This window comes from Suillus fuscotomentosus (genome assembly GCF_016647785.1).
Source record: "Suillus fuscotomentosus strain FC203 chromosome Unknown F5891scaffold_46, whole genome shotgun sequence".
Classification (NCBI taxonomy): Eukaryota; Fungi; Basidiomycota; class Agaricomycetes; order Boletales; family Suillaceae; genus Suillus; species Suillus fuscotomentosus.
Genome location: NW_024539558.1, coordinates 229,812 through 256,188, shown reverse-complemented (window position 1 = coordinate 256,188; position 26,377 = coordinate 229,812). Strand labels below are relative to the sequence as shown.

The 26,377-nt window shown below is 47.7% G+C and overlaps 7 protein-coding genes across 7 annotated transcripts; 3 read left to right on the top strand and 4 right to left on the bottom strand.

The window, feature by feature from the left end:
• Positions 1-6,939: 6,939 nt before the first annotated feature.
• Positions 6,940-8,065, bottom strand: F5891DRAFT_1048627 (uncharacterized protein). Its single transcript, XM_041362387.1, has 5 exons — positions 7,875-8,065; positions 7,676-7,805; positions 7,485-7,617; positions 7,397-7,432; positions 6,940-7,341 (listed from the first exon to the last, which is right to left on the bottom strand). Exons 1-5 carry the CDS (start codon positions 8,030-8,032, stop codon positions 7,289-7,291), a joined length of 510 nt encoding a protein of 169 aa, XP_041223039.1. The 5' UTR covers positions 8,033-8,065; the 3' UTR covers positions 6,940-7,288.
• A 20-nt stretch (positions 8,066-8,085) lies between these two features.
• On the top strand, positions 8,086-11,379 carry F5891DRAFT_1048624 (ribonucleases P/MRP protein subunit POP1-domain-containing protein). The gene is made up of 13 exons (XM_041362386.1): positions 8,086-8,415; positions 8,466-8,512; positions 8,565-8,614; positions 8,665-8,779; positions 8,829-8,925; positions 8,978-9,054; positions 9,102-9,271; positions 9,319-9,775; positions 9,828-9,916; positions 9,968-10,139; positions 10,195-10,989; positions 11,045-11,184; positions 11,231-11,379. The coding sequence occupies exons 1-13, from the start codon at positions 8,232-8,234 to the stop codon at positions 11,316-11,318; spliced, it is 2,481 nt and encodes an 826-aa protein (XP_041223038.1). The 5' UTR covers positions 8,086-8,231; the 3' UTR covers positions 11,319-11,379.
• Positions 11,380-13,334, bottom strand: F5891DRAFT_1048621 (C-3 sterol dehydrogenase). Its single transcript, XM_041362385.1, has 4 exons — positions 13,044-13,334; positions 12,624-12,949; positions 11,771-12,560; positions 11,380-11,710 (listed from the first exon to the last, which is right to left on the bottom strand). Exons 1-4 carry the CDS (start codon positions 13,230-13,232, stop codon positions 11,681-11,683), a joined length of 1,335 nt encoding a protein of 444 aa, XP_041223037.1. The 5' UTR covers positions 13,233-13,334; the 3' UTR covers positions 11,380-11,680.
• A 61-nt stretch (positions 13,335-13,395) lies between these two features.
• F5891DRAFT_529474 (uncharacterized protein) lies at positions 13,396-15,226 on the top strand. Its single transcript, XM_041372140.1, has 3 exons — positions 13,396-13,563; positions 13,631-13,894; positions 13,946-15,226. The coding sequence occupies exons 1-3, from the start codon at positions 13,488-13,490 to the stop codon at positions 14,881-14,883; spliced, it is 1,278 nt and encodes a 425-aa protein (XP_041223036.1). The 5' UTR covers positions 13,396-13,487; the 3' UTR covers positions 14,884-15,226.
• Positions 15,227-17,352: 2,126 nt separating this feature from the next.
• F5891DRAFT_1280069 (S-adenosyl-L-methionine-dependent methyltransferase) lies at positions 17,353-19,223 on the top strand (the record flags this gene model as incomplete). The annotated part of the gene is made up of 11 exons (XM_041370390.1): positions 17,353-17,595; positions 17,645-17,825; positions 17,884-18,107; positions 18,158-18,172; positions 18,235-18,295; positions 18,348-18,487; positions 18,536-18,640; positions 18,694-18,790; positions 18,847-18,908; positions 18,957-19,081; positions 19,139-19,223. The coding sequence occupies 11 exons, from the start codon at positions 17,353-17,355 to the stop codon at positions 19,218-19,220; spliced, it is 1,335 nt and encodes a 444-aa protein (XP_041223035.1).
• A 134-nt stretch (positions 19,224-19,357) lies between these two features.
• On the bottom strand, positions 19,358-21,026 carry F5891DRAFT_1048608 (uncharacterized protein). Its single transcript, XM_041362384.1, has one exon. It carries the CDS (start codon positions 20,621-20,623, stop codon positions 19,418-19,420), a length of 1,206 nt encoding a protein of 401 aa, XP_041223034.1. The 5' UTR covers positions 20,624-21,026; the 3' UTR covers positions 19,358-19,417.
• Positions 21,027-21,181: 155 nt separating this feature from the next.
• On the bottom strand, positions 21,182-21,589 carry F5891DRAFT_916300 (uncharacterized protein; the record flags this gene model as incomplete). The annotated part of the gene is made up of 2 exons (XM_041373712.1): positions 21,182-21,433; positions 21,482-21,589. Coding segments are annotated over 2 exons (360 nt in total), but the record flags the coding sequence as incomplete, so codon positions are not given.
• Between the last annotated feature and the right edge of the window lie 4,788 nt (positions 21,590-26,377).

The window sequence follows — 26,377 nt, the reverse complement described above, 5'->3', positions numbered from 1 at the left end:
AATCAAGTTCATATCTTGGTCGCCCTTGACCTCCTGTGGGCACCCTGTGAGTAATGGTCAAAGGAGGTGCATCAGCAGGATCGGATGAGTGTTGGGCAGCCTCGTCAAGGTGACTGATCATGCTATGAATACTAGTCTCGATAGTGGTACCCTCCTCAGCAGAGAAGAGACCCATGTGCTACAAATACTATGTCAGAGGATGCATAGGTATGAAATGTAGTGACTCACCTGTCCTACAAGTGTCAGCAACCTCAAACATTCATTTCGCTGTGCTCCCAAGCGAGCAGCATCTCCCACTTGTGTGTGAAGAGCAGTATTGACCTGTCGTCCAATTTCGGTGTAAGCTGCCCGAATAGTTTGAATTGGTATTGCATGTATTTGCGGGTGAGCAGCATCCATACCAGTAGCACTAGTAACACGGTTATGTTCAGAGCCGAATGCGTAGTCAAAGACAGAGATGGGAGAAGAGCCCACGTGAATCAGTGGTGCCTTGCGAAGGTGAAACTAAGATCAAGTTATGTAACAACACGTTGTAGAGACTCATGCCTCTCATGGCGTGATATGGCAGTTCCCACCAAGGAGTACATAGCACGAACTTGTAGTGTCACTCCGTGCACTACCCGCAGCTATCCCTATACGAGGCGCAACTTTCCCACGCTTCGCGATGTATACGCGCGCGTGTTCCCGCCCTTGAGCGCCCTATAGCGCCAGCCATCCAGAAGCATCCATCCACTGTCCACCAAACCCTCTAGTGCATATATGTCCATTTCTTTTATTAGCATATCATTCCACCTCTATTTTTATAATGGACCCTTACTTATATATATCTTTACATACCTACTCGGTAGCGCTTCGGCTCCGCATGACCGCGCTTAGGCGCACTATATAAGCGCCAGCAGTACATACTATTACTTACTTTTCACTTACTTTCCCTTTAACTTACTAGTTACCACCCACCATTTTACTTAGCAGAACATAGTAGAAGTCTATTTTGTCTATACTTCACATCTCTTTTCTCTTATCTTGCATCATATCATCACTTAAGCTTAGTCTCTATCATTTCCGCATACGCGCGCGTGTTCCCGCACCTTGCGCGCACCTGCGCTTTCTCGCGCTGCGCTTCAGTGCATACCTCTAGATCTTTGCTGCACTCACTTCCCCTTTAGGGTCGAACGCACTTGTCTCCTCAAGTAATGCAGACTAAGCAACACTCGACCTACAACATTTTTATAGATACAGCTAGGAGCCTTCAATTGTTCCTCATTGTATTGTTGTTTCTACAATGTTTAACTTGTCTTTGGACACGGCTACGATTTTGCACTAAGGTTCCTGCATTTGTTTTCCTTCGTAAGTTTTTGACCATGCGTAGGTCATCATACACCATGATTCACCGTGATTCATTATGAGCTGTTATATCTTAGGAAAATTCAGGTCAACTCAAGTTGTAATTTTTTTTGTCCAGTAGTTTGGGGGTCACTACTGGACAAAAAAAAATTACAACTTGAGTTGACCTGAATTTGCCTTTGACACAACAGCTCATAATGAATCACGGTGAATCATAGTGTATGATGACCTACGCATGGTCAAAAACTTACGAAGGAAAACAAATGCAGGGACCTTAGTGCAAGATCGAGGACAAGATGTTTGTTTACATATCTTGATCTTGGTTTCACCTTCGTAAGGACCACTCCAGGTCTGCTTTTGGTTTACATAATCAGATTCAACATGGACTTAGCAAGGACTTCGCACTTCTTTTGTCTTCTAAAGTTGGGCCAGGTGAAATTGACGCGGTCCTGCCGCGCCTGCTGCAGTCGTGACCTGTCTGTGAGGCCCGATGTAGGGATTCATTTCTGGTTGGGCTTGTAGAGACTGTTTTTACCTTACCTTATGTTGGCACTTTTGTAGCTTACATAATCAAGCAATCTTTTCACCAGTTACCAGTATGAGTCTGAGAGATCAGCAAGTTTTTATGGTATTTCCTCTCCTCTGAGCCTTGAGCCTGGTCCAGAAACCCTTTAGGGTCGAATAGCAGCTAGGTTCTGCAAGACCCAACACATTGTTCAGACTCACCATCTGAATTGTTGTACCTTCACCGACACAGCATATGAGCGTCATCATGGGTGTGGTCCAGAGAGGGAGGAAAAGAAAATAGTAATTGGCTTATATACCTAGTTGTACATGTCCCTACAGCAAATAAAACAAGGCTACTACGTCCATTACTGAGTGATTAAGTACTGGCATGGATGCTCAGGCTGCTCACTGGCGCCCGCAAATACATGCAATACCTATTCAAACGATTCATGCAGCTTACACCAAAATCGGACGACGGGTCAATACTGCCCTTCGCACACATGGGAAATGCTGCTCGCTTGGGAGCGCAGCGAAATGAATGTTTGAGGTTGCTGGAGCGCTGACACTTGTCCTGCACACCAAGGCTCTGCAACTTCTGCATAAGTACAAGCTCGGTCACAGGGATGAAAAGCGCGTTTCCCTTGATGGCTTGAGACAGTAACCCATCTGCGACATCAATGCTTGCTAAAGCCTAAGATCACAAGAACATCAGTGGGCCTTCTTATGAATGCACGGTAGCTTACCTCCATGGCTGCATAGTGTATGGCGATGGATATCGATGAATTGGATCCTTTGCCTATGACATCCACGATAACGATGTCATAGCACCTGTTGTGAACGAGAGCAAGAGCAGCTATGAGACCTGCGGGGCCTGCACCCACGTTATGTTCTCAGGGAGAGACATTGTCTGCTTGGAGGATTTTGAGAATGATAAAGTGACTGAGACGATGCATTAGCGTCAGATAGCTTTTGCACCTCTAATGAAAGGCCACCAGTATACAAGTTATCTTAACCCATAGTGGTGAAGGATGATTTGCTATCGCGCATGAACTGCAACTGTCGGAAAATGTGGTCAATAACCAGACTGGACTCGGATTATGCGCTGCCCGAACGTGGAGCTCAGTCGGAACATGGCACTAAGGTATCTGAAGGGATCCTTGTATTATCAGACTAATCAGTACATGTGTCGTAGTTACAGTGGCTCAAAAAAGTGTCCCAATGTTTGTAGCTTTTCATGTAATTGCTATATCATGTGTCGAGACGTGGGAATATGACTAAGCTATAGGGAGATGTCGGAAAGGTCTGCATCTCAGCTTCATTTCGGTTCCCTATACCGTGGGAAACTAATGACATTATGTGAAGATATGAGTATTTTAATTTGATGACTCATTGGGACACTTTTTTGACTTTGAGTTTTACTAATGTAATCTCTATAATTCTAGTACTGCGTGTGACCTCCTTCTGCTCCAATCACTTCTGCCACTCTTCTAAACATATTCTCTATCAATTTTGGGTATTCCTCTTTGGTAATTCCATCATACTCTGCTATCACACTGTCTCATAGTTGGAATAGCCCCTATAGTGAATCTTGATATGCTACAAGTAATTTCTTGAGTGATTCTCAGGGGTATTCAATATGGTTGATGTCTTGGGTCTATGTTGAACATGATAGAATAGTAATATTATGGTCTTTAAGTTATTTGGTAGCTAATCTAGAAGGTTGCTCTATAAGACTTAAGATCTCTTAATCACTATATTCTAATTGGAAAGACTGCTGATGCTAATAAAGTGATTAAATTGATTATTTCCATCATTCCTATGACTATCTCTACTCAAATAGTCAGACAGACTCTCAAGACAGCCCATCTTAAAGCTATAATCAAGAAAAACAGATTCCTCTATCTCCAACCTATAAAAATAAAAGACAAGATGCTACTTTCAAGTACAAATATTGGACTGCTAATAGCTGAAAGAGGTTTATCTAGTTAGATAAGGTTAAAATCAATAGGATGAAATCATATGGCAAGGAATTTATATTAAAATAGATAAGACAATCATTAAGATAAAGAAAAGTTAAATAAACACCTTAAGTTTCAAGACAAAACTTGATGGTATAGGACTATATGAGATAAAATGGAGTGGGAATCTTCTATGAAGCAAAGGGGAGGATGAATACAGAGTAGTAAATACTTATTTGACAGGAGTGTCTGCTAAGAAGCATGCAGAAGTTATGAGTTAATGAAGAAGATACTGTTTTGTGATAAGACAATGACCCTAAGTATACCTCTAAATAAGCCACCAATAGCTTGCAAACCATGATATTACTATTCTATCATGTTCAACATAGACCCAAGACATCAACCATATTGAATACCCCTGAGAATCACTCAAGAAATTACTTGTAGCATATCAAGATTCACTGTAGGGGCTATTCCAACTATGAGACAGTGTTACAGCAGAGTATGATGGAATCACCAAAGAGAAATACCCAAAATTGATAGAGAATATGAATATGTTTAGAAGAGTGGCAGAAGTGATTGGAGCAGAAGGAGGTCACACACAGTACTAGAATTATAGAGATTACATTAGTAAAACTCAAAGTCAAAAAAGTGTCCCAATGAGTCATCAAATTAAAATACTCATATCTTCACATAATGTCATTAGTTTCCCACGGTATAGGGAACCGAAATGAAGCTGAGATGCAGACCTTTCCGACATCTCCCTATAGCTTAGTCATATTCCCATGTCGCGACACATGATATAGCAATTACATGAAAAGCTACAAACATTGGGACACTTTTTTGAGCCACTGTAGTACATGGAGATTTTACAGATGCTACAACAGGTTCACAGTCCTGAGTGATTTCAGCATTATAGGAAGGGCTCTGGACCATTTCCCGCAAAGACGTTATCCACATGGCTTCTCCAAGGGAGTCTGAGGCATACGGGAGTATTAACATCGAGATGCGAGGTCTTGTTTGACAATGTGATTCAAAAATCAACGTCAAGATCGAGTTTGGAAGGTCAAACTAGAATTAGACTCCGACTTCTTCTTTGATCGTCTCTAATGGTGATTCACGATGATTCACTACTACTAAGTCCTTGGCCAGAATCAAAAGTATAAAACCAAGAGCGTGATTTTTGTCCAATACGGTCCCCCATACAGTAGTGACCCCCAAACTCGCCACACTCAAACATGATGACACAGTTTTCAGCTTGGCCTGGACGTCGGACGGAAAGAAACTTATCTCCGGATCATCTCATTCTGATTCCCCAATTAGGATATATGACACAACCACTTGGCAGCAAATCGCCGATTTGGAGGGTCACGCAATCTCAGGCTGGATCGAAGCCATTACCTTGTTTCAGAACGACCGCCTCCTTGTGAGTGCATCATATGACAAAACAGCGCGTCTATGGAATCTCGACACGAACCTCCAAGTCGGTCTGCCCCTCCAACACGAAGATCAAGTATACTGCGCAGCCCTTTCCGCTGATGGAAAAGTGCTGGTCACTGGTTGCGAGGACAACAATGCATATGTATGGGATATTTACGCCATCCTCAAAGACGCTGGCCTTGAGGACCTACTATCCATTCCTCATGTGAGTCCAGATACACTGTGCTTTTTGAGCCACGCTAATCTCTCACTTGCTGGTCCCAACTCAAAAGTCGTTAAAGGACGTACGTGACGTATTTCTTTACCCTGTCCAATCATCTTAAGATCGAATCCTAGACTGATGCTACCAGACGTCCACCTATTCAGGCCCGTCCGACAATACCACCAGGTTTTTTCGATGACACCCAAGTGAGTCCTCTAGCTTTTTTGACCAGCTCTTTTTCTGACCTCTTCAGTCCTCTACAGCACGTGGTACACGTACACTCTCCTGCGCGCAATCCTCGCAATCTTCACTCATCCTTATCTGCCATTCCACGTGCTCTTCTCGCACGGCTTTCGTCATTCATACACCCCTCTCACTCCAATGCCGATGGAGAAACCGAACTCCGGCAACGTCCAAGGCGCTCCATCTTCTCTCGCGACCCTCCTATCGTCGAAGTTGCTACAGTCCCGGACAAGAAGGTATTTCGTTCTCCTCGTCCATTTCCTATCGCCGTGGTTCAATGATTTCTGTTCAGGCATTATATGTTGCTCCGCGGCCACGGCCGCAGCAGCAAATGCAGTTGCATGGCCAGGGCTCGTCGTCGCAATCTCAGCCCACCACCACACCCGCTCAAGGTACTAGCACTTCCGCACCAGGTGCAGCAACCCCGCAGTCACCACCCATTCCATTGTGGGCTCGTTTCGTACTGTTTATCTGTTGCCCATCTCCCCCGCACGCCAATGGTCATTAATACAGGAGAAGCATATGTACAGTCACTTTATCCTTCACATTTTCCGTCAATCTTGTTTCCTCGTCGTGAGACTCGTGCAATCATGTTAACAGTCACGATAAAAACATCATACTTATTCCCGAGCTTAGAGTCCTGGCGTATGACAGGTAAGTATGCAGATCAGCACCACGTGAATACACCACGAAGGATCGAGCTGCCACTTTTTGGGTGGCCCTCTCGTGGCGAAAACATTTCCTTGGACTTGTAAAGTTCGCAATGATACGTTCGAAAGCATCAGTATCTTGTTCCAACATTTTCGTCGGTGATAGACCCAATAAACGCAACAATCTAATTGAAATATGCCTTGGCATATGTGGTCTTGATTCTTTTGAAGTCCATAAGCGCGTGCACCAACCACCACCCAATGTGCATCATGGAACCCTTCGATAGTCTTGTTGAAATGCATATTCTCACAATAATTCCAGTGTCCTGATATCTATCATGCTGTAAACAGAGGCCACGCCTTTGACTTGTGATATGTGATCTGACGCGATTCCGTTGTATTCTTCAGGATACCGCGCTGAAGGGGGCCCGGGTTGACTAAGGTTGACAACCAATCTAACGCTCGCTCGATGAACCGGCCCTTGTACTCCAGTATTGCGAGGAACGAAAGATGAGCGCTTGAGCTGCGAGGCTGTGGTCCATCCAGCCCATTATTGAAGCACTAGACGCGGTTCTAAGCTTAGAGTCTCGACGTGTGACAGTTACCCCGGTGCAACAGGGGGCGGATGATGTATTGGAGGCGGAATGAAGGGTATCGTTGCATTGCATGCAGTGAACTACCACTTGCTGAACACAAATTTGATACCGGTTGTGCCAGAAAAAGGACGAAGACCTTACTATCGTAAAGTAGCTCCCTCTGACTCGTTCTGTTTCGAACTTCAAAACAATGAGTTAAGCATCAGAGGGAACCGGGGATGATCCTAGCTGTGACGCTCATCATGTGAGAATCGTACAGGGTCATGAAGCTGACGTCTATGTCCGTTAAGATAATTTCAAACCATTGTTGGAATGAGGTTCCAAGGAGTTCTATAGGTATGAGATACTCTATATACGAACAGACGTGGAGTCTTTCTTGGCTAACGAATGCAAATCTTGTTCTGTTCCAAAAAATGTGTCAGTGGTAGACATCAAATGAATACAATAACGACTGACGCATGCCCCACACATGTGATCTCAGATCGAGGAATTCTTGTGCAAAGTCTGTAAGTTCATCCGCTGCTGTCTAAGCGCAACAACGTACCGATGTGCAACCCATCGTACACTTTCTTAAGCTCTGCACGAACCCTTGATAGATCGTCTTTACTTGCGGAGCTCTGGGCAAGCGCCTTCAAGTCCTTCTCCACCGCTTCGATACGACGGACGTGTGCAGACACCTGCAGAAATCACAGATAACATAAACGGTATGTTTCACATAAGCACGAAATCTCAAACCTTCTCCGTGCTCGCCTGTAGCTCCTCCACGCTGGCCTGCAGCGCCGCAGAAGCGAGTTTATACTCGTCTAAAAGATGGTACGCAGCAAACGCAGAAGCTAACGAGAATCCAAACAGAAACCCGATTATTCTGCGGCAGCAACAAGAAGCAAGAGTGAGATCATATGGCAAGGCGCGTGCAATATTCAATATTGCTTACCCTCCCCGAAAGCCTCCGACTGGTCTCTTCTGCGGCTGCACAGATCCTAGGTTGGGTGAAGTGGATGCCTCTTCCCGTAGCACTCTAGTCGTCGATAGAAACCGTGCACCTGAGCGCTGAGCAAATTTTGGGGTAAGAGCCAGACAACGCGAAGCCATGGTGGTGAGAGGAAGGATGTTGTTCGGCGTTAGCCGGTCAAGATCGCGTTTGTGGCAACTCTACTGTGTTTCTTTCAGTTCAAAGATTTTGTATTCACCACATTCCGATCCTCGGTTTCTACCAGTGCTGAATGAGTGCATAGTCCATATCTGGGACCCATTCTTGAGGAAACAGTGCATCATCTAACATCAAGCACGTATGGTTCTAAAACGTAAGGGGGACGACGCGGAAGAAATGACGTCTCGGGAACGGAAGAAACTTAAAGTTGCAGGTGCTCGGACAATTGCTGTTCAGCCGTCTGTGTCAGCCAGTGGAAGTGGGACTGTCCAATCTTCAGGAAACGCGTCCGCTGGACCGTCAAGTACCACCGTTCGATTTGACTGTGAGCATCTTTCGCGTGTCGTTTCTTCAGTTGACATTTACCTGCAATAGCTATGCAGGGATTACCCGCGTCAATAGATGTCGAAATGTTCACTGAGGTACGTGTTTTGATGGATTCCGGTTCTATATCGTTTGATTGAGAAACACTAGGCCCGAGCGTATGAGATTGATGCCATGCAGAAAGCGATCAAGACAGCAGGGTTAGAAGCATGTGTCTCAATATACATAACTACTGATTTTCCGTCCTCAGGGAAAGTGTGACTCATCGTGTATGGCAAACTCTTCCCCGCCATCTACGACGAAGGGCAGCTAGCCATGATGTCCGTCGTGTTCCCTTGCGTCTGCGAGACAAAGCACGCGCCGAGGTGAGCCTTAAACCACTTCCTCGGAAATTTTTCTTATTTTACTTGCCAGATGGTTCCTGTCACCCGGCGCATACTTAAGCGTGGACGCTCTAAGCAGGGGAAAACAAAGCAAGTGAGCCGTACTGAATCCCTCTTGAAGCGACAACGTCAGTAAACATGTTACCCCGCGTGCTCCTTGTCTTACGATGTGTTTCGCAGGCGATAAGACCTGGCTTGAGACTCATATTTGGCACGCCAAGCGGATGAAGATGGAAAACATGTGGGGGTATAGACTCGTTAGTCTCTAGTTGTGTTTGCAGGCTCCTTCTAAATCCTTGTTCAGGCAGTAACACCAACCGAAAAGTCATTCCGTCCTTCACATCGAGCCTCTATGCATGGCTCAATTCTGCATGATTCGTCGTACCACTCACTGATAGAGCTCAAGGGGCCTGAAAACATCCTTCGAAATGTGCTGGATAGTTGCTGTGATCCTCAGTGCACTGGAATGAAGCGGTCAGCCTGTGAGGTGGAAGAGGAAACATGCACTAATGATTTATTAGATCCATGTCCGGTGCTCGCGTGCTCGAGACTGACCTATACAAATCAGGAAGCTACCCCTTTGACTTGATCGCACCAGTAACGATCATGTGGCGGCCGTTACCTGTTGGAAACACGTCGGCACCGGCTAACGCGTTCCCAGCGGAAGGCTCCTCTAAACGCAGGCGCAAAAGAAAGAACAACGCACCGGTTAACGCAGCCCCACAGAGTCCCACGAGAATGATCTGGGTGCGTTCGCACCCTGCGGTGTTCAACGACGTCTTCGCAGCGTTACAGGGATCTGCTTCCTTGGTCCTTGAGGCTGAAAAACAGCGACATGAAGATGTGTATGCAGAGGTAGAGATAGTCGATTTGCGAGGCAGCGTAAATGCTTTCGAAATCATGGGGCCCAAAGCAAGTCAAGTCATCAAGGGCGCCTTATCTTCAGTTGCAGATGACGACAGGCAAGAATTCAAAAAGGTGCTTTCGTTTCTTTACTTGACTTCCTTATAAAATCTGACAATGCAGACAGTTTTGGCCGTCCCTGACTGATCTGCAAACCACTGCGTCCTTACCACGCGGAATAGTCATTGGGATGAAAGTCCTTGACCCACGACTGAAGTAGGCATCTCTAGTTACTTGACTTGTCCATATGAGTAACTTGCTACCCAGGTTTCCGCCTAAGAACGCCAAAATCAGAATGGACGGTCAACACCCCGCCACCCCGGCAATGACGTTCCCCGCAGCCATTCTTTCTCAAAGCGAAATTTGGGATGAAGAGAAACGTTCAGCATTGAAAAAGCCTGCATACAAGAAGAAAGACCTTGATGCACGCCGCTCAAAGGTAAGCCCCTCATTGGCCTTCGTAATGAGGTGCAATAAGTAACTTGCACGCAAAGAATCTTGTTCCAGGCACGCCTCTTAGTCCGCTTCGCCAGGACGATCGTATCCCACTGTTGCTCATACAGCGCTCGCTCGAATCGCCCTCCGGCACTCATGGTATCCATGGCTGGATGGTTGTTGTTCCCGCTGGGTGGGGCATGCCTTTCCTCCCCTCACTGGTACATACTGGCACACGCGTCGGCGGACAGCGAGAGCGGGGCTCACAAGCCTTCGAGGCAGGCACTGCGTATTTTCCGAGAGATTTTCCTTGCACAGAGTTCTACGACAAGCATTGGGACGAGCGTGCCGTTAAGGAGAAAGCGAAGTGGAACAGGACGCCACCAGCGAAGAGGGCCAATTTCAAGAAGCTTGGCACCCGTAGCCCATGGCGGGCGGATTGGGAAGTTGTGCTTGGGCTCCCAGTGGCGTCTGGCGCAGATGAGAACCTGGTACCGGCACAAAGAGAGCCTCAGGATGCGATGGAAGTTGACAAAGCACCAACCGTTCGCCCGTGGTTGCTCCGTGGTCCCGAAGTGCCGACTATTCTAGCAAAAGCAACTCAGAATTTTAATCATGGCGCAGGTCTCCTTGCAGAGATCAACAGGCTTCGGACGAAACGTAATATGGATGTACTCGATGCAAGTTATCGCCCCGAGGATCTCCTGAAAGGGGCATTGGTCATGGTCCGTCTGAAGATGGTCAGTCGGGGCGCTCCGAACGACCTCGCCATTATCTACCGCATTGATGACGACGAAGCCAGGAAGATCATCAAGGAGAAGGGCAAGATGCGAGAGGGTGCGGATGCGAATGAGGTTTGTCGCTTTTTTCCCTTTGATCATGCATCCACAGGTTGATTTACTCTCTTAGCCCCCTGAGGCTGCTCCTCCCCAGACGTCTATCATTGGGTATGTCACTACTGGCAACATGTCCTTGTCCCGCGGAGAAGGTTTCGCCATCGGCGCTGTTCCAGTGTCAGTGCTGTTAGAATTGCGACAGCAAGCACAGAGGTATGGATTCCTCGCTCGTGGGAAGCCTCAATTGATGTGATTATAGGAATGAAGAGTCTCATCCGTTAGTCAAAATTCGCGATCGTGCTGGGATGGTTTGCCGGGCTGCATATCTTGAGTTACTTGACTCATGATTAGTACTTTGTATCTGTTGTTCCATGGGTTTCTCTGATTACATTCTGTGCATCAATTGAAGGCAGTGCGTACGTAAGACTTATGAATTGGAAATTTCGTCAAGTATCAACGATATCGTTCCATTCCTGTAGTCACTGGCAGGTCCTTCGCTATTAATATTGATGCAAGGCCTCCATGTACAAATATCGGTGCTACGATATGAATTGGCAGCTAGCCCAACAGCGTCGACCACGGATGCGTAGATATAACTGTGCATCGATAAGGTAGAAAATGAAGCAAAATGCGCGGGTATCTGAACAAAGTGCACAATGAAATTTGAGTTAATCCAAACTCAAATACAGATAATAGGCATCCAAAGCCATCACGGAAGATTGTTCTCCTTTTTGAACCACTGTACGGAAAGAAAGAATGATCAATCACACTGAATTAAAAACCAACAGCCAACACTTACCTCCACCATTCTTCTGACACCCTCCTCCAGCCCGACCTCCGGTTCATACCCGAGTACACGCCTCGCTTTCTCAATATTGTGGTACCTCGTAGCACAACTATACCCAACCCTATATCGCGTGAACCCAGCTTCTTTCCCAATCAAGGACGCCCAGCACTCCGCAAGGAAGCCCAGCACCATTCCAAAGCCTCTAGGTATCACCCACACAGGCCTTTGTGCCCGTTCCGATGCGCCCGATGGGAGCTTTGATGAAGGCGGGTCGAGCGCAAGCCATATAAGGCGCATGAAATCCCAAAAGTACACTGGCTCGCCATTCGTGATGAAAAACACCTGCCCCGCAACCTGCAGCGGTGAGGTTTCTGCAATATCAATGGCATTATCGGAAAACTGGTCGAATCGGGAGCGTATGATAGGGTGCGCGGGAGTGTGCGGATCGCGTGGAGCGGTGAACGCTGCCTCTATCTGGGCGGCGTTAGGCGGCAGCGTGACGTATGGCCCTAGAGGGCGTGCTTCGCACGTTGGGACTCGCTTTGCTCCGACTGTTGCGCTGACAGGCTGGAGGGCACGGTCAAGGTGAAGTTTGGCTTTAAGAGAGTCAATAGTGAGGGTCTCTTGTGATGATGTAGGAAGTGGGGGAGAGGACAGCTTATCGGCGGCAATTAGATGTGCTTTAGCGAGATTACCGACATAGGTGTAGTCGAAAAGATTATTGTTGTCTCCGACTTGGAAGTGAGTTTGTCCACGTTGATAGGCTTGGTAGAGGCCCACCATCATTTGGCGGTCACCCTCACTAGAGAGCACCACGTTGTATCAATGTTCATATTTCGTTGGTTGATATGAAGAAATGACATACCCAAAAATGCCTGCAGGCCGTAAAGCAACAGTCAGTAGGCCACCCTTGCCATTGGCCTCGAGTATGAGTTTCTCTCCCTGTGCTTTTGAATCATTATATGCATCAAATGGCTTCTCCGGGAATGGAGCACGTTCATCGAGGTTGACGACGTCACCACCATCAAAAACGACACCAGCACTGCTTGTGTACACTAGCTTTGTCACGCCAGCAGCCTGCGCTGCGCTGATGACAGCTTTGCAGCCATCGACATTGACTTTATAATATATGCTTGGATCCTTGGCACCGTGTGGTGGTGAGGCGGTGTGAATTATACAAGTCGTACCAGTCTGCAATCATTCCAGCAGCAAACAGACGCACACCGCACAGAGAAGGAAAGTGAGTTAGCGCTCAGTGACCATGGAAATGAGTAATGTAGTGCACCTTTCTCAATACATCAAGCAGTTGGGATTCGTCCGTGATATCACCGGAATAAAAGTCAACATCGTGATGTCGCTGGACGATGTCGAATACACAGACAATATCGCCACGAGCTAGAAGCTGCTCGACGATGTGACGGCCAACGAAGCCGCTACCTCCAATGACAAGGTAAACCTCTTTTCGCTGTGACATGAAGAATAGATGTGAGAGAGGTCTATGTAACTAATGGGCCCCCGTAACTTGAGTTGCACTTGTTCAGCTGTAGTTCGAAAAGTTGCCACCTATTACAAACGGACTTGTGGACGTGGTCCATGGACATACGCGACCACGTGCTTCTTCTATCTGTGTAATGTTTGTCCACTTTCAATCCGCTTTAGAACGTTGCGGCGTTGTGAATTCTAGCCCTGTGCTTGCTCATCTCTGTTCTGATCGTTGAAGCTGGTAAAGATGTACATCCCAGACACATCCCGCAAATATACTCCAGAGGAAAAACAACAGCTACTCCAGAATCTTGACATTGAAGGTGCATTAAGCCTGTTTCGCATTATCTCACCTTTGCTTTACTGAATTTTCTCGATCTTTCTGCGTAGTCGAACACCGTGTTCGCCAGCTCGAGGAATGGCTCACAGACGCGCTCAAAAACTTTCGGCTTCACCAAGAAGGGCTCATCTCTCGCATTCCCAAACTTGTGCGCGGTGTGACCATGGGCGAGTTTGCTGATACCTACAATGGCGACGTTCAAGCGTGTCTTCGTGGTCTCGTGGGTGGTGCTCCACCCAATCTTGAGATTGATCGTGAGACTCGCAAACGCAAGTGGGAGGAGGCTAGTGAAGGCGAGCGCGCCGTTAAGAATGGTATGTGGTCAATTGAGCATCAGTCTTTTCATTGACACGCTTCTTATTCAGCGAGAACGATGCATGTCACTCCCAAGAAGAAGCCCCCTCCTGCTAACGCGGGAACTGCACAACGCATCCGCACATTATCTGCGGCAGTCCCGCGTACCCCCGGGCAATTCCGTTCAACCCTCCGCTTGCCCTCTGTCAGTCCGCAGAAACCGTCTACCCTCCGAACGTCTCCCTCTAAATTGCGTGCTCCATCGCCTTTCAAACTTCCGTCTTCTCCTGGAAAATCGATCCCATGGAATGCCAAGCCACCATCCCAGGCAAAGCGCCCGCCCACCAGCGCAACCTTCGCTCCAACTTTGCCTGCTAAGACCCCCACTTATCCCACCCTCCGTGCACCCCGCCGCGACGAGAGCATGCTTAGTCTAAACGGGTCTCCGCTAGCCAACCCATATAAGCTCGGCTTGGAGTGGTTTGCTGCTGAAGAGGAAGAGGAGGGTTCTGACATGGATGTGAAAACCAAAGGCAAAGGAAAGGAGACGCAGGTAAATATGCAAGGGCAAGGCAAGACTCTGCGACGCGTAAACAGCATAGTCATACGGCGTGATCCATCCGTCTCGCTCGTTCCCTCATCCTCCACCCAACCCACCTTCTCACAAACCCACTCACAAGCCTACTCTCAAACTCAAAACCATAACCGCACGCATTCACGCGCCAACTCACGCACAGCAGCTCGTGTACCGGAGTCACCGGCGTCTAAACCCGCTACGTCTTCTCTCATGTCTTCAAGCTCGCTCTCGTCCCTCCCTTCCTCGTCCTCTGCCCGGGCAGTCGTCGCGATCTCAACCTCCGATGGACACGTCCTCGAGTTCGACCCGCTACAAACATCGCCGCGCGCACTCGATGCACTCGTAGGTATCACTGACAGCGCAAAGAAACAAGCTCGTGAGGACATGGGGCGCTTGGTGCAGGCTGCGGTGAGTAAGTGGAGTATTGCATAGTACGGCTAGGCGGGCGTCTGCTTTACGCATCGTGCGGGCCCGCGTTAGGCGTGCCACCAATTTGCGACGCCGTGTCACAATATAGTATCATGTATAGATTTTCGTTTCTTTATTCACCTCGCTAACGCACCTGTTGAACACCCGACATTCCATCGCATGTTCCAGTTATTTATTTCGCATACCAAGCATCGATGTAAAGATGTAGCGCTAGCATATATACCTATGGACATTATTTATGTCGAGGGAAAAATCGACGTTATTTTGATGAACATGCAGCAGACCACAGCTCAATCTAGCACAGGACGCCCGTTCGACACATTCGAAAATCCCACTGCTTCCATGTTCTCAGAATCTCATTTACCCTACACGTGCAACTAGATGGATATGCTCGGAGCGAAGTGACGAGGGCATTGCTTTGTGTATCAAGTCCAGATGAAAACGGATGTCAGATCCTTGACGAGGCGCTGGAAAGCTTGGCGAAGGATGATAATCATGCTCAGATTTAGAAATGTGTCAGGGAAGGCAGGAAGGTGGTTGTTTATTTCACTCCAAACCTAAACAAAGGCGGTGGGTTTGGAATTTGGCCTATCGATTTGAGGGGAGTTGCACAACAGAAAAAATAACGAAATGAGTCTGCCATAGAAGGGGCCGTGGCTACGCGCTTGCTGCACTTAGCGCAGTAGGACTAATCGCAGGAGCAGGGGTCGTAGATGTCGAGGCGGCAGTAGACTGAATCTACAATGATGACGCCTGGGGCTGGGCCTGATCTGTCCATCGATCTTGCTGCTGCTGCGTTGGTTGTGATTTGGCATTGGCGTGTTGAGGGGATGCGCAGCAAAGAAAAAGCACAAGATGACCCAACAATCGGACGGGTAGTGAATATGCATGTCTTGAACGTGGTGTAGTAGGAGCAGGCTGTGTCGTTGATGACCCCTGGCCGTGCGATTGGCTTTGCTACTGTTTTTTTGGCGGTGGAGGGGCAGCGAATATAACCTGGACCGAAATCATTAAACCACGATGATAGCAATGCGAAGAGATATGCACCTCTCTGCCCTTTACTGCAGCAAATTCGACGATACGAGGACCGAGACAAGATAGACCGTGGCCGGAGTTCAGTTGATTTATTAGGTTGGAGCGACGAAAGGCAACCGGAGAGCGCTCTCGCGCTCCCCAAAGAGGATGTGGGAGGGCGAGGACGTCGGGAAGAGGAACGTTAGCGTAAGTTCCAAAGGACTGAGATCAAGATGTCAGAACAGGAAACGATTAAAAACGCTGATGACGCACATTAGCGCCATCTGTCACGCCGTCGAAAAAGCCTGGAGAAAGGTCATCATCCTCAGCCTGTGTAGCATCCACCGGGGAAGGTTGAGAGACAAATCACATACATTCGTTGATGACTCTTGAGCTGCAACCTGCGAGTGGGAGATTAGCGTAGTTTTTACTGGAGAACCATGAGGTTTACATCAGATAAAGGTTGAAGGATGTCTTCAAGGCCTGCTTCTTTGATGATGGCGTGAATGTCCCATGTATATGTGTTTTTATTTCGGCAACCAGGTGACCAGCAGCTTGCCATCAGCGGAAATCGATGCGCAGCGTACGCAGTCATCGTGCTGGAGGGGTGGACCAACTGGGAGGTTGGTGTCTAGATTCCACACACGCGCCGTTTTATTTCGTGATGTACTTGCAAAGAGACGTTCATTGAAAGACAAGAAGATGAAGTTTGTGTGATCGCGATCGCCTGCCAAGTGACTGACTTCAAGTGGCGGTGTTGAATATCTTAATTTGGCCATGTGAACCGGATATAAACTTCTTTCCATCCGACGTCCAGGTCCAGCTCCGAACTATGAGTCTTCCCGTTTGTTCTCTAGTGTGGCAAGCAGCTTGCCTGTCTTAGCATCCCATATTTTGAACTCACGTTTACTCCACCAGGTTGCCTTGGACAGCCTTTTGGTACATTTTGCTATTGCAGCAGCGTGGTGGAGAATTTCAGACGATCACGTCGGACTTCCTTGCAAATAAGTCATAGTAGCAAATTGAAGCGCCATAAGTATTAAGCTATAGGTCAGTCATGATCACCGTCAGTGTGGTGTTTTCAAAAATGATAGGTAACTGACCAGTGACTGATGATACGGACATACACCTCACAGGGTGGATGACGTCCTCTTGCTGATTACTGTAGTATGCACGCTGCAAATGCCAGCATCATACTTACCTGAACCTTGGCTCGCTTCAAGTAACACGGGTGTCGTTCAGGTTAGATGTGCCGTGTGCTCTTATCAGTTACGCGAGTGACAACCAGTGTCATCCGAGTCAGAAGTTAGGTTGTGTGAGTGGTCAGACTATGTTTAGCTTCGATCTTTTTCCACATACCCAATGTTGGATGTCTTTGCCGTGGAATCCAGCTAGATGATATTTGGTTAAGGAATATAAAACCTGAACGGCTGATGAGGAATCACACACAGTCCCAAAATGATGGAGCCAAATGAACTCAAGGTTGAAGCCCTCTTGGACATCATCAACTCCTCCGCACGCAAAGCAATGGCGGAATACAAGAACACTCAACATGGAGTCCCTGGTGTCGATGCAGGCACCTTCCACCCCCTCGATCTTGCGATAGATACACTTGCCCTCAGAAAGGCAATCAGGCTGCTCGAAGGTGCATGCGAGCAACTGAACACAATACTGGCTCCCCCCCAACACACGGTATATAATGTATGTGCCGATTATAGATGGCCCGTATGCCTTGTGCTCATCTTCCTAGTTTGTAAATAATTACAATTGGGCATGCATAGACGTCGCTGTGCAATCACGTATTGCAGACGTCTTGGACAAACACCCGGAAGGTCTTAGTGTGGATGTATTGGCTGACGCAGTCAACCTCGATAAGACCAAGATCGCACGCGTGTTGCGCGTTTTGGCCCTCAGGGGTTGCTTCAAAGAAGGTAATATGCATCATACTGTCCGTTGATAATTCTCTCTGAGGCCTTTGGCGTTCCATAGTTAAGCGAGACGTATTCACAAACACACGAATCTCCCTCGTGCTCAAGACAACAAATAACGTCGGGTTTTTGATAAAAACTCAGCGAGAGATCCCAAAATATGCTGCGGTTCTCTATGAGACTATGGTCGACCAAGAGTTTGCAAGGTCGCACAAGGTTGAAAGAGCCCCACGAGCATTCGCTCTCAGAAAGGAAGGCAAAAATAACAGTTTCTGGGTTATGGACGTGAGTTTTAGTCATCATACTGGCCTTTCATGCCTTACCATATTGTACAGGATGAGGCACGCGATGTGCGTGCAGATCCAATGATCAGTTCATGACTGACTGGCGGCTCACAGAATCTTATACACAGATATTTCAAAAAGCCATGATGGGCTATTCTGAGATCCAGGGCTTGTCTGTGATGCCGCATCGTGAGTGATCACTGTTTTTTCAACCGTCAGCATGACTGAAGCGGGCAATAAGATTACCCTTGGGACAACGTATCCTCTGTGGTGGATGTTGGATCTGGAATCGGAGCAATGTCTATTCCTCTGGCGAAAATGTTTCCTCATCTCAGAATAACCAATCAGGATCTCCCAGAAACTATAAAGCTGTCAAGAAATGTGAGTCCGGACATCTATAGCAAACAAGTTATATTCATATTTGATCAGACATGGGAGACAAATGCTCCTGAGGTACTGCTCGACGGGCGTGTAGAGTTCGTCCCATTGAATTTCTTGGAGGAGTCGCCCGTCGTCGGAAAGGATGTTTACTACGTAAGTGCTGAATTTGTTCCCATTCAATGCGGACTGCTCAATAATTCATAAAGTTGAGGAGCATCATTCATGACTGGCCGGACGAGGAGTCGATGGTGATTCTCCATAATGTTCGCAAAGCAATGGGACCAAACAGCCGAGTATTGATTCGTGAGTCGGCTGTATTTCAAAGTGAGGTTTACTTCAGACTCGATATCATGTGATAGATGAGTGCGTGCTCTCGCGCGCATTCGAAGGGCCTGACGTAGGGGCTAACGAGTCTAGTGAGGTAAGTTTAGAGTGTGGCTTGATGGCTAAGGTTCAATCATACATTCAGGATCATAAGGCGCCCGAACCTACATTACTGAACTTCGGTAGTCACACAACATACCAAATAGACATGGCCATGTGGCTTGTTTTGAATGGCAAGGAGCGAACCTTGAAGGAATTCAAGGACATTGGGCAAGTTCCTTCCATGCCTGGATACATTGACGATGTTTGATTTGTTATAATTTGCAGGGCCAGCGCAGGTCTAGTGCTCACCCAAACCTATGATCTTGTAGGGACGATGCTCTTGGAGTTCAGAATCGATCAGGACTGATGCCGAAGGCGTTCTGTGATCTTCTGTTACTGTACTTTTACCCTCCCCAATTGATCGTCCCATGATTTAATCAAGACAATGATTCTTAAACGACATCCATCTCATGAACCAGACGCCAATCTACACGGTTACTAACGTAAAAGTATTTCGCTACGGATGCATGTCTTTCACGATCTAGAAGCTTCATCGTCCCTTTGCTATGTGTTCCATTCCTCCACCATATGACCCAGGTCGGTGTGCAAGTCCTTCATAGAGGATATTGCAGCGTCAATTTCAGCCTGAGCTATACCAGCATTCACATGGAACACTTGCTTCTGCTGCAGATTGACCAAAGCTCTATGCACCTTTGCAGCAAGATCTGCGAACCACTCCCTCGGAACACTATCATCCAAGGCTGACAATTGCAGCCTCGTCACTGTCACGAGGGCTTGTATTCCATCGACGTAGGGGTCGTCCCGTGAAGCATATTGCGCTGTGTCCCATGCGTTTGCGATGGGTAACTGCCTTCTCTCCTCAGCAGGACTGAAAGGAAGATCCTTGTCCAAGGACTTGACGCGGTCAAAGATCACAAGAAGGCAGGACCCGACCCGCAAATAATCCTCGCGACAGATACCGTTAACCAGAGAAATGCACCATTCAAGATGACCATCACGGATCAGACGTCGACACCACTCGTCTTTCTCTGTCAGGGCATAAATGAGGCGGATGTAATAAAAGTCTCGATCTTTGCGGAAAGAGCCGTCGGGTCTAGTGTCGTGGATTGTGTGGTAGTCATTTGGACGTACAGAACTCAAAAGAGCCGAAGAAAGCCCATCCAGGAGTTGCGCATCGACACCCTGTGGCACCGAGGCGCTTGTCATAGAAGCTAGTTCTTCTCGAGCTTCAAATACGGCTCTAAGTGCCGTATGCCGGGCTCGGGGAGATTTGCTGGAGTGCATACAGCGGATAAGCGATTTGATGTAAGACGGTCGTTTGGCGGGGCTCCCTAGTCTACGCATGGCGCTCAGTGCAAGCAAAGCGTCGCCTTCTGTTTCATCATCTGTGTTTGTGTCATCCTCCAGGTAATCTACTAGCCAATTAAAATTTTCACAGCTGGGCTCACGCTCGTCGCTGTGACGCCAGCGCAGATCACCATACCAAATCAAGTGTTCATCGTCTGGACGTGAAAGTTTATCGCGCATTCCGTGGACAAGCATTGTTCTCAGCGCAGTGCGTGCATTGGCCTGATGCTTCCGTCGGCGAGCATTGTCTTCCCGTGAACTCTTGAACTGCTTATAGGCGGCACATCCAGCCATGAACGCATCGCGAATGAAACGACTTCGGGTTGAGTTAAAATCTTTATTCCAAAGAAACCCCAGAAGTTCCTTGTCGATTTTCACCGGCTGGATGCAAAGATGGGCCATAGCTTTGCCATACTTCACATATAGCTCTGGTCTGTTACGACACGCTACGAAATTATCACGTAAACGTGCGAAGGCTGCTGAAGCATCAAGGTTCGGGGGCCATTGCACGCAAGGTACAATCGTAGCCGCAGCCTCGACAATTTCAGGGTTCGTTGATGTCTCCAGTATCCAGCGAATGGCGGACGATTTGGCGAGTGCGTGACGGATCGATGTAGATTTGCCTGGATAAATCTTTTGGCAGATGGTTGCCAATAGCTCCGAGGCTGGCGTTCGGAAAGGACTATCCGGACGCAACACCGACACGAGAAAAGTGCCCACGTAGAACAGAATACCGAAAGCTGTGGTGCAGATAATGACGCTGGATATAGTGGTTTGCTGGAGCCACAGGTTGGCGCTTAGCGAAAGGCCGAAGAGCAGGAGCGAAATCTGGAGCAGCACCAGGAATACCCGCAAGATGGTCTGCAGGCGGAAAGATTCTAGTCCATCTAGCTTCATCTGCCTCTCTATGCCACGCTCTTCGAGAGACCCTCGTCCTTGAACTGATTTATAGGAGTTCAGCCATTGTTTGCCTAAGACAGCCCCAAACGCAGCCAAGACGCTAAATGCGAGGCTAGCGTAGGCAAGTGTTTGTGTCCAGACCGTCGAAGAGGAAAATCCCGTAGATGAGGAAAGAGTGCTGATGTCAGGTACGGAATTTGGGCTATTCACAATTATCTGTATGAGTTGGAGGACGAGGGCATTGGTAGTGTCTCCTGGATCAGGCTGCATTCCGACGATGAAGGTGGAGTTGACCGCTGAGAACAGACCAGCCTAATGCGCTTGTGAGACTTACATTGAGATACGTAGAAAGAGACCCACAAAAGTCAAAATAATGCCCATATCATCATTGGCCCGATCGAGGAAGTCGTCGTCGTGCTCAGTCGAAACTTTCTTGTACGTTGCCCAAAACTTTGAATTGTCATCTTTTCCGCGTTCTTCTGCGATAGTCGATTCTTTAAGGACATCGAGAATCTGTGCCAGCGTATCTGAGCTTTGAGAAGATATGGTGAGATGTCAAGTGTACCGTGCTGATGAGTTGACACTCACATCTTAGCAAGGTTTTTTTCGGTGGACATCGCAGAATTTTCATTCGGCTCGATCCCATTGTCCGTGGTCTGCTCCAGAGTGCTTGACCTTTGAGATGATATAGTTAGCGTCAAATGTACCACACTAATTGGTTAATATTTACATAGTCCTGGACAGGCCTTCCTCAATAGACGCCACACGTTCCTCGCTCACGTTACTCGGCTTACTCTCATCTCGGACCTGCTCCAGGATGCTTGACCTTTGAGATATTAAAAGTCAGTCATCAAGTATACCATGCTGAATGTACGACATTCACTTAGTGTTATCAAGGTCGATCTCAATGGACATGGCAGATTCCTCGACTACTGCATTCGCATCGATCGGACTCCTGTGTGTCCATGAGCTTATAATCATCTCAGTCTAACTCGCCACTTACTCGTTGTTCAGGGGGTCGTCATCCGCAGGTGCAGAACTGGATCGCGGGCACGTGTTATGCATCATTCGTGCTGTAGTGGACACAGGTGGATCAAGGAAGGGAGGGATGGGAAAAACCAGTTTTACTGCGAGTAAACCTTCTATACAACGTGAAGAAAGCATGTTCTTACACACAAGCCTCGTGGCTGTTGGCTCCGGGAACAGGAGATCCCGTGGAATGGAACACGACCTTCACTCAGACCCTGTGTGACCGGTTGACCATGAGTGGGCCAGGCGCTTATGTCCGTATCATACAGTTGTTGATCCCTCTTGCTCGATGCTGGTATTGACCGCTGGAGCGTGTCCATCCTTGAGCAGACCGGGACCGCTATGGCACATAAGAGGACTGGTGAGAAAGTTGTATTGGATATACCATTACATGCTGGCAGAGCATGTCTTTTATTTTCATCGCTAAAAGCAATATATAAAGTTATATTACGACGTCAAGGCGCTGCAATCAACGTAATGCAGCCTGGAGGACTTGTCGGTTCTCTGATGATAACATACTGTGACAATGAGTGAGACGAACAAGAATGGATATCTTGTGCAGACTCACATTCTTTAGTGGTGGATTTTCATATGCATCTCAAAATCCAGAAAGCCGAAATTGGAAATCTGAAGGACCCGAGGTGTTGGAACGCACCACAGATTAGCCTTTAGTACTTTAGTGCTGAGCGCTGCAGTTCGAAACAAACAACAACCGAGTGTGTTTACTAGTTATTACTACAGTACACATCCCAATAATGCATAATGCATAAAAAATTATAACAAATCAGGATCCAATCTTTTCGAGATGCACAAAGTCGTCCATTCATAGAAATGAGCTTGGTCCATATATTGCTGTTAATGTATAATTTTTTGCGCCCAAGAATGATTTTCTAGTGATTTGTTTGTGTTTTATTTATTTATGCATTATTGGGATGTGTACTGTAGTTACTAGTAAGCAGTAGTATTACTCACGATAGGTTTTGAACACTTCACACCAGAGACATTGCCGGATTGGCTGGAGGCTAATATGCGGAACATATTTGTAAAATATTTTACATCTATTGTTCGATGTTGAACCTAAACAAATAGAGCACAAATGTAAAAATTGTGGTTGAAATTGATTCCCTACCAGATTTATCTCCAAATGAAGAATATATAGACCACAATATTGAGAATTTGAAAGGAAGGCTTTGTTTGTGCACCAGATCCATGCTCATATTGAAATTATGACAATAATATTTTGTATGTGCAGATCTGGTTTGTATTATTCTGAATTTGTTCGATGACTGACCAATAAGAAATTGTTATACCAAATATGTATAGGGTTCATATTTAAAATTTGTAATTAAAATTGATCAGCCACCATATTCATACTTAAATTCTATATATGACACATATCTTAGAGCAAAACAGATTTTATTTCAAAGTTTAGATATGTGATGTCATCAGATTTAGGATATTGTCCCCCCAATTTGGCTATATGTCATATCACGAACATATGTAAAATTTGATATCCAATACTACTGCAGTACAGATCCTATCACCAATGCAAAATATTTCTGCGGATATGATACCAATCTGTGCTTCAGACAGATTCCGTCCTGCCTCAGGTGTCAGAAAACTTGCTAAAGCTTGAAAACAAGCACAGCCGCATGCGGCAAATTTGGAAGTCAGGCTCGGCACCATGGCTGAGTTCGAAATATGCCTGCTGTTCGCCAACAACGCCTCTGTTGTTCTGCACGACTTGGAGGCAACCCTCCAGTGCGCTCTAGAGCGATGGATCCTGAGCCGTCGACATCTCAAATACAACCACCTCCCCCCGATCCAAAACCCAAGCTGACGATTCAGTGGCAGAGTGATGACACTCTCACTGACGTCTTGGTCACCTGGCTCACCGAACACCCTCCCGACTGTCGTATCTTATTCTACTCTGATGGCAAGAAACCACCTCCCTCTCTGGATTCAAGTTCTTCTGCTCGTCCCTCGGGAAAGGACAAGTCTCAGATCTACTCTGTTATTGCTCGGGTCATCTTCGAACATCACGCAAAATATGGGCTGGAATATGCAAACAGTCAGAAGAAATTTTGTGACTCTGTCAACAACCGTATCACAAGGTATGTCATGTTTATATTTTTTGTACTATGCGCTGATAAGATCCTTAGTCTCAAAAACAAATATAAGCCCCTTAAGGCTAAATTCAGCGCAACCGGTGCTGGTGTAGTCCCTCTTGATGACGCCTCCGCTAAAAATCTACAAGGTGAGCATTCTTATTTATTTGTTTAGCGGTTTGACCGATTCAAATTTGTAGAAGAAGTCTGTTGCGAATTTCCATGGTACAAGGAACTTGACGCCATCTGGCACTCAAATCCCTCCTTTGCAGCAAAAACTACATCGTCCAAGCCTGGCGTTGACCATGCTGGTGACATGTATGCGCTAGTACGTCCGCGTGGCAGGGCTGGCCCCTCCGCACATACCAGGGGTGCTACCAGGGCTCAGCCCCCCTCTCATGTTCCGCCTCCTCATAGCCACCCATTTACTGATTCACAAATTGATCCTCGTCTGCTAGCACCTGCTGCTCCCGCTGCTCCCGCTGCTCCCGCTGCTCCCGCTGCTCCCGCTGCTCCCGCTGCTCCCGCTGCTCCCGCTGCTCCCGCTGCTCCCGCTGCTCCCGCTGCTCCCGCTGCTCCCGCTGCTCCCGCTGCTCCCGCTGCTCCCGCTGCTCCCGCTGCTCCCGCTGCTCCCGCTGCTCCCGCTGCTCCCGCTGCTCCCGCTGCTCTCGTTCCTTCGCCTGCTCCCGCTGCTCCCATTCCTTCGCCTGCTCCCACTGCTCCCATTCCTTCACCTGCTCCCATTCCTTCTGCTCCTCCCACTGCTCCCACTCCTGCTTTTCCTCATTTCCCTGCTCTTCCTATTCCTCCTGCTCCTCCTGCTCCTCCTGCTCCTCCGGCACCTCCAAATGCTGACTTCGATACCACTATGGGCAATGTTCCTGATCTTGACGACGACGACAATGACTTATATTCCGCTGCTTTCCGTGCCCCTCTGGGCAATGCACTAGACCACTTGGATGACGACGATATGGACACTGATGCCCCGCACCCTACTTATGACCTTAACAGCCCTCCAAAGGTTGCCGGGAAAAAATGACAACTCCCATCATTGCCGTCTCCTCCTCCTAACCACCCCATCCCTTTTTCAATCACGCAGAAGTCACCCACTCTTTTCTACGACAGCCGTGCAGCATTCGGTGCTCAGGGGCCCTCTGGCTACGACGCACGATGCAGACCGTCGTCGCCAGGGATGACTCGTAGCTCGTCGACACCTTCGTCAACGACTCACAACACTTCATCGTCAGATTTTCCTGCATCTCCGACCCTCCAGACCTCAATATCAGCGCAACCAAAGACCACAGGGTCGAAGAAGAAGAAAGCAAAGTCCGACATTCAGGAGCAGGTTGAGAGGGTCAATGGTGAGATTGGGAGTATTCAATCAGACGTCACATCATGCCATAACCTCAAGCACAAGCGCTTCCTCGCGAAGCTCGATGTGAAGAAGGACTACCATCGCGAGATGAAGAAGTACGAGTATCTTCGCGAGGCACACGCACATGAGGCCATGCAAGCTGCCGCCAGCCATCAATGAGAGCAGGAGACCAAGGACGCAGAAATCCACCTTCGCGAGACAGATGTCTGAGTGCACGAAGCCCAGGCCCTTGCGCTTGACAAGGAGGCAGAGATGTGGCGCCTGAAGATTCAATTTCACCAGATGACGCAGAGCGGTGTAGAGACTCGTGCATCTCATAGTGTGATATGGCGCTTTACACTAGGGAGTATACAGCACCAACTCGCAGCATCACTCTGTGTACCATCCACAGTGATTCCTATATGACGCGCAGCTTTCCCGCGCAACGTGCGCCATGCGCGCACCATTCCCGCGCTTCACAATGTATACGCGCGCGCGCGTTCCCGCGCTTGCGCGCCCTATAGCGCCAGCCATCCAGATGCATCCATCCACTGTCCACCAAGCTCCCTAGTGCGTATATTTCCATTTCCTTTATTAACATAGTTCCACCTTTATTTTTATCATAGTTTCTCACTCATATATATTTTTACATACCTACTCGGTAGCGCTTCGGCTCCGCATGAGCGCGCTTAGGCGCGCTATATAAGCGCCAGCAGTACATACTATTATTTACCTTACTTTTCACCCAACTTTACCTAGTACTTA

Excerpts from the sequence above, each read along its gene's own strand:
- F5891DRAFT_1048627 (XM_041362387.1), bottom strand. The coding sequence starts at position 8,032 with ATGGCTTCGCGTTGTCTGGCTCTTACCCCAAAATTTGCTCAGCGCTCA. Across the intron at positions 7,806-7,874 it reads GTCGGAGGCTTTCGGGGAGG|AATAATCGGGTTTCTGTTTG; the intron begins GTAAGCAATATT and ends TTGCTGCCGCAG. Across the intron at positions 7,433-7,484 it reads GTACGATGGGTTGCACATCG|AATTCCTCGATCTGAGATCA; the intron begins GTACGTTGTTGC and ends ACTTTGCACAAG.
- F5891DRAFT_1048624 (XM_041362386.1), top strand. The coding sequence starts at position 8,232 with ATGGTTCTAAAACGTAAGGGGGACGACGCGGAAGAAATGACGTCTCGG. Across the intron at positions 8,416-8,465 it reads TACCACCGTTCGATTTGACT|CTATGCAGGGATTACCCGCG; the intron begins GTGAGCATCTTT and ends TACCTGCAATAG. Across the intron at positions 10,990-11,044 it reads AGGGTGCGGATGCGAATGAG|CCCCCTGAGGCTGCTCCTCC; the intron begins GTTTGTCGCTTT and ends TTACTCTCTTAG.
- F5891DRAFT_1048621 (XM_041362385.1), bottom strand. The coding sequence starts at position 13,232 with ATGTCACAGCGAAAAGAGGTTTACCTTGTCATTGGAGGTAGCGGCTTC. Across the intron at positions 12,950-13,043 it reads TGCTTGATGTATTGAGAAAG|ACTGGTACGACTTGTATAAT; the intron begins GTGCACTACATT and ends GAATGATTGCAG. Across the intron at positions 12,561-12,623 it reads CGGCCTGCAGGCATTTTTGG|TGAGGGTGACCGCCAAATGA; the intron begins GTATGTCATTTC and ends GGTGCTCTCTAG.
- F5891DRAFT_529474 (XM_041372140.1), top strand. The coding sequence starts at position 13,488 with ATGTACATCCCAGACACATCCCGCAAATATACTCCAGAGGAAAAACAA. Across the intron at positions 13,564-13,630 it reads CCAGAATCTTGACATTGAAG|TCGAACACCGTGTTCGCCAG; the intron begins GTGCATTAAGCC and ends CTTTCTGCGTAG. Across the intron at positions 13,895-13,945 it reads CGAGCGCGCCGTTAAGAATG|CGAGAACGATGCATGTCACT; the intron begins GTATGTGGTCAA and ends CTTCTTATTCAG.
- F5891DRAFT_1048608 (XM_041362384.1), bottom strand. The coding sequence starts at position 20,623 with ATGGCCCATCTTTGCATCCAGCCGGTGAAAATCGACAAGGAACTTCTG.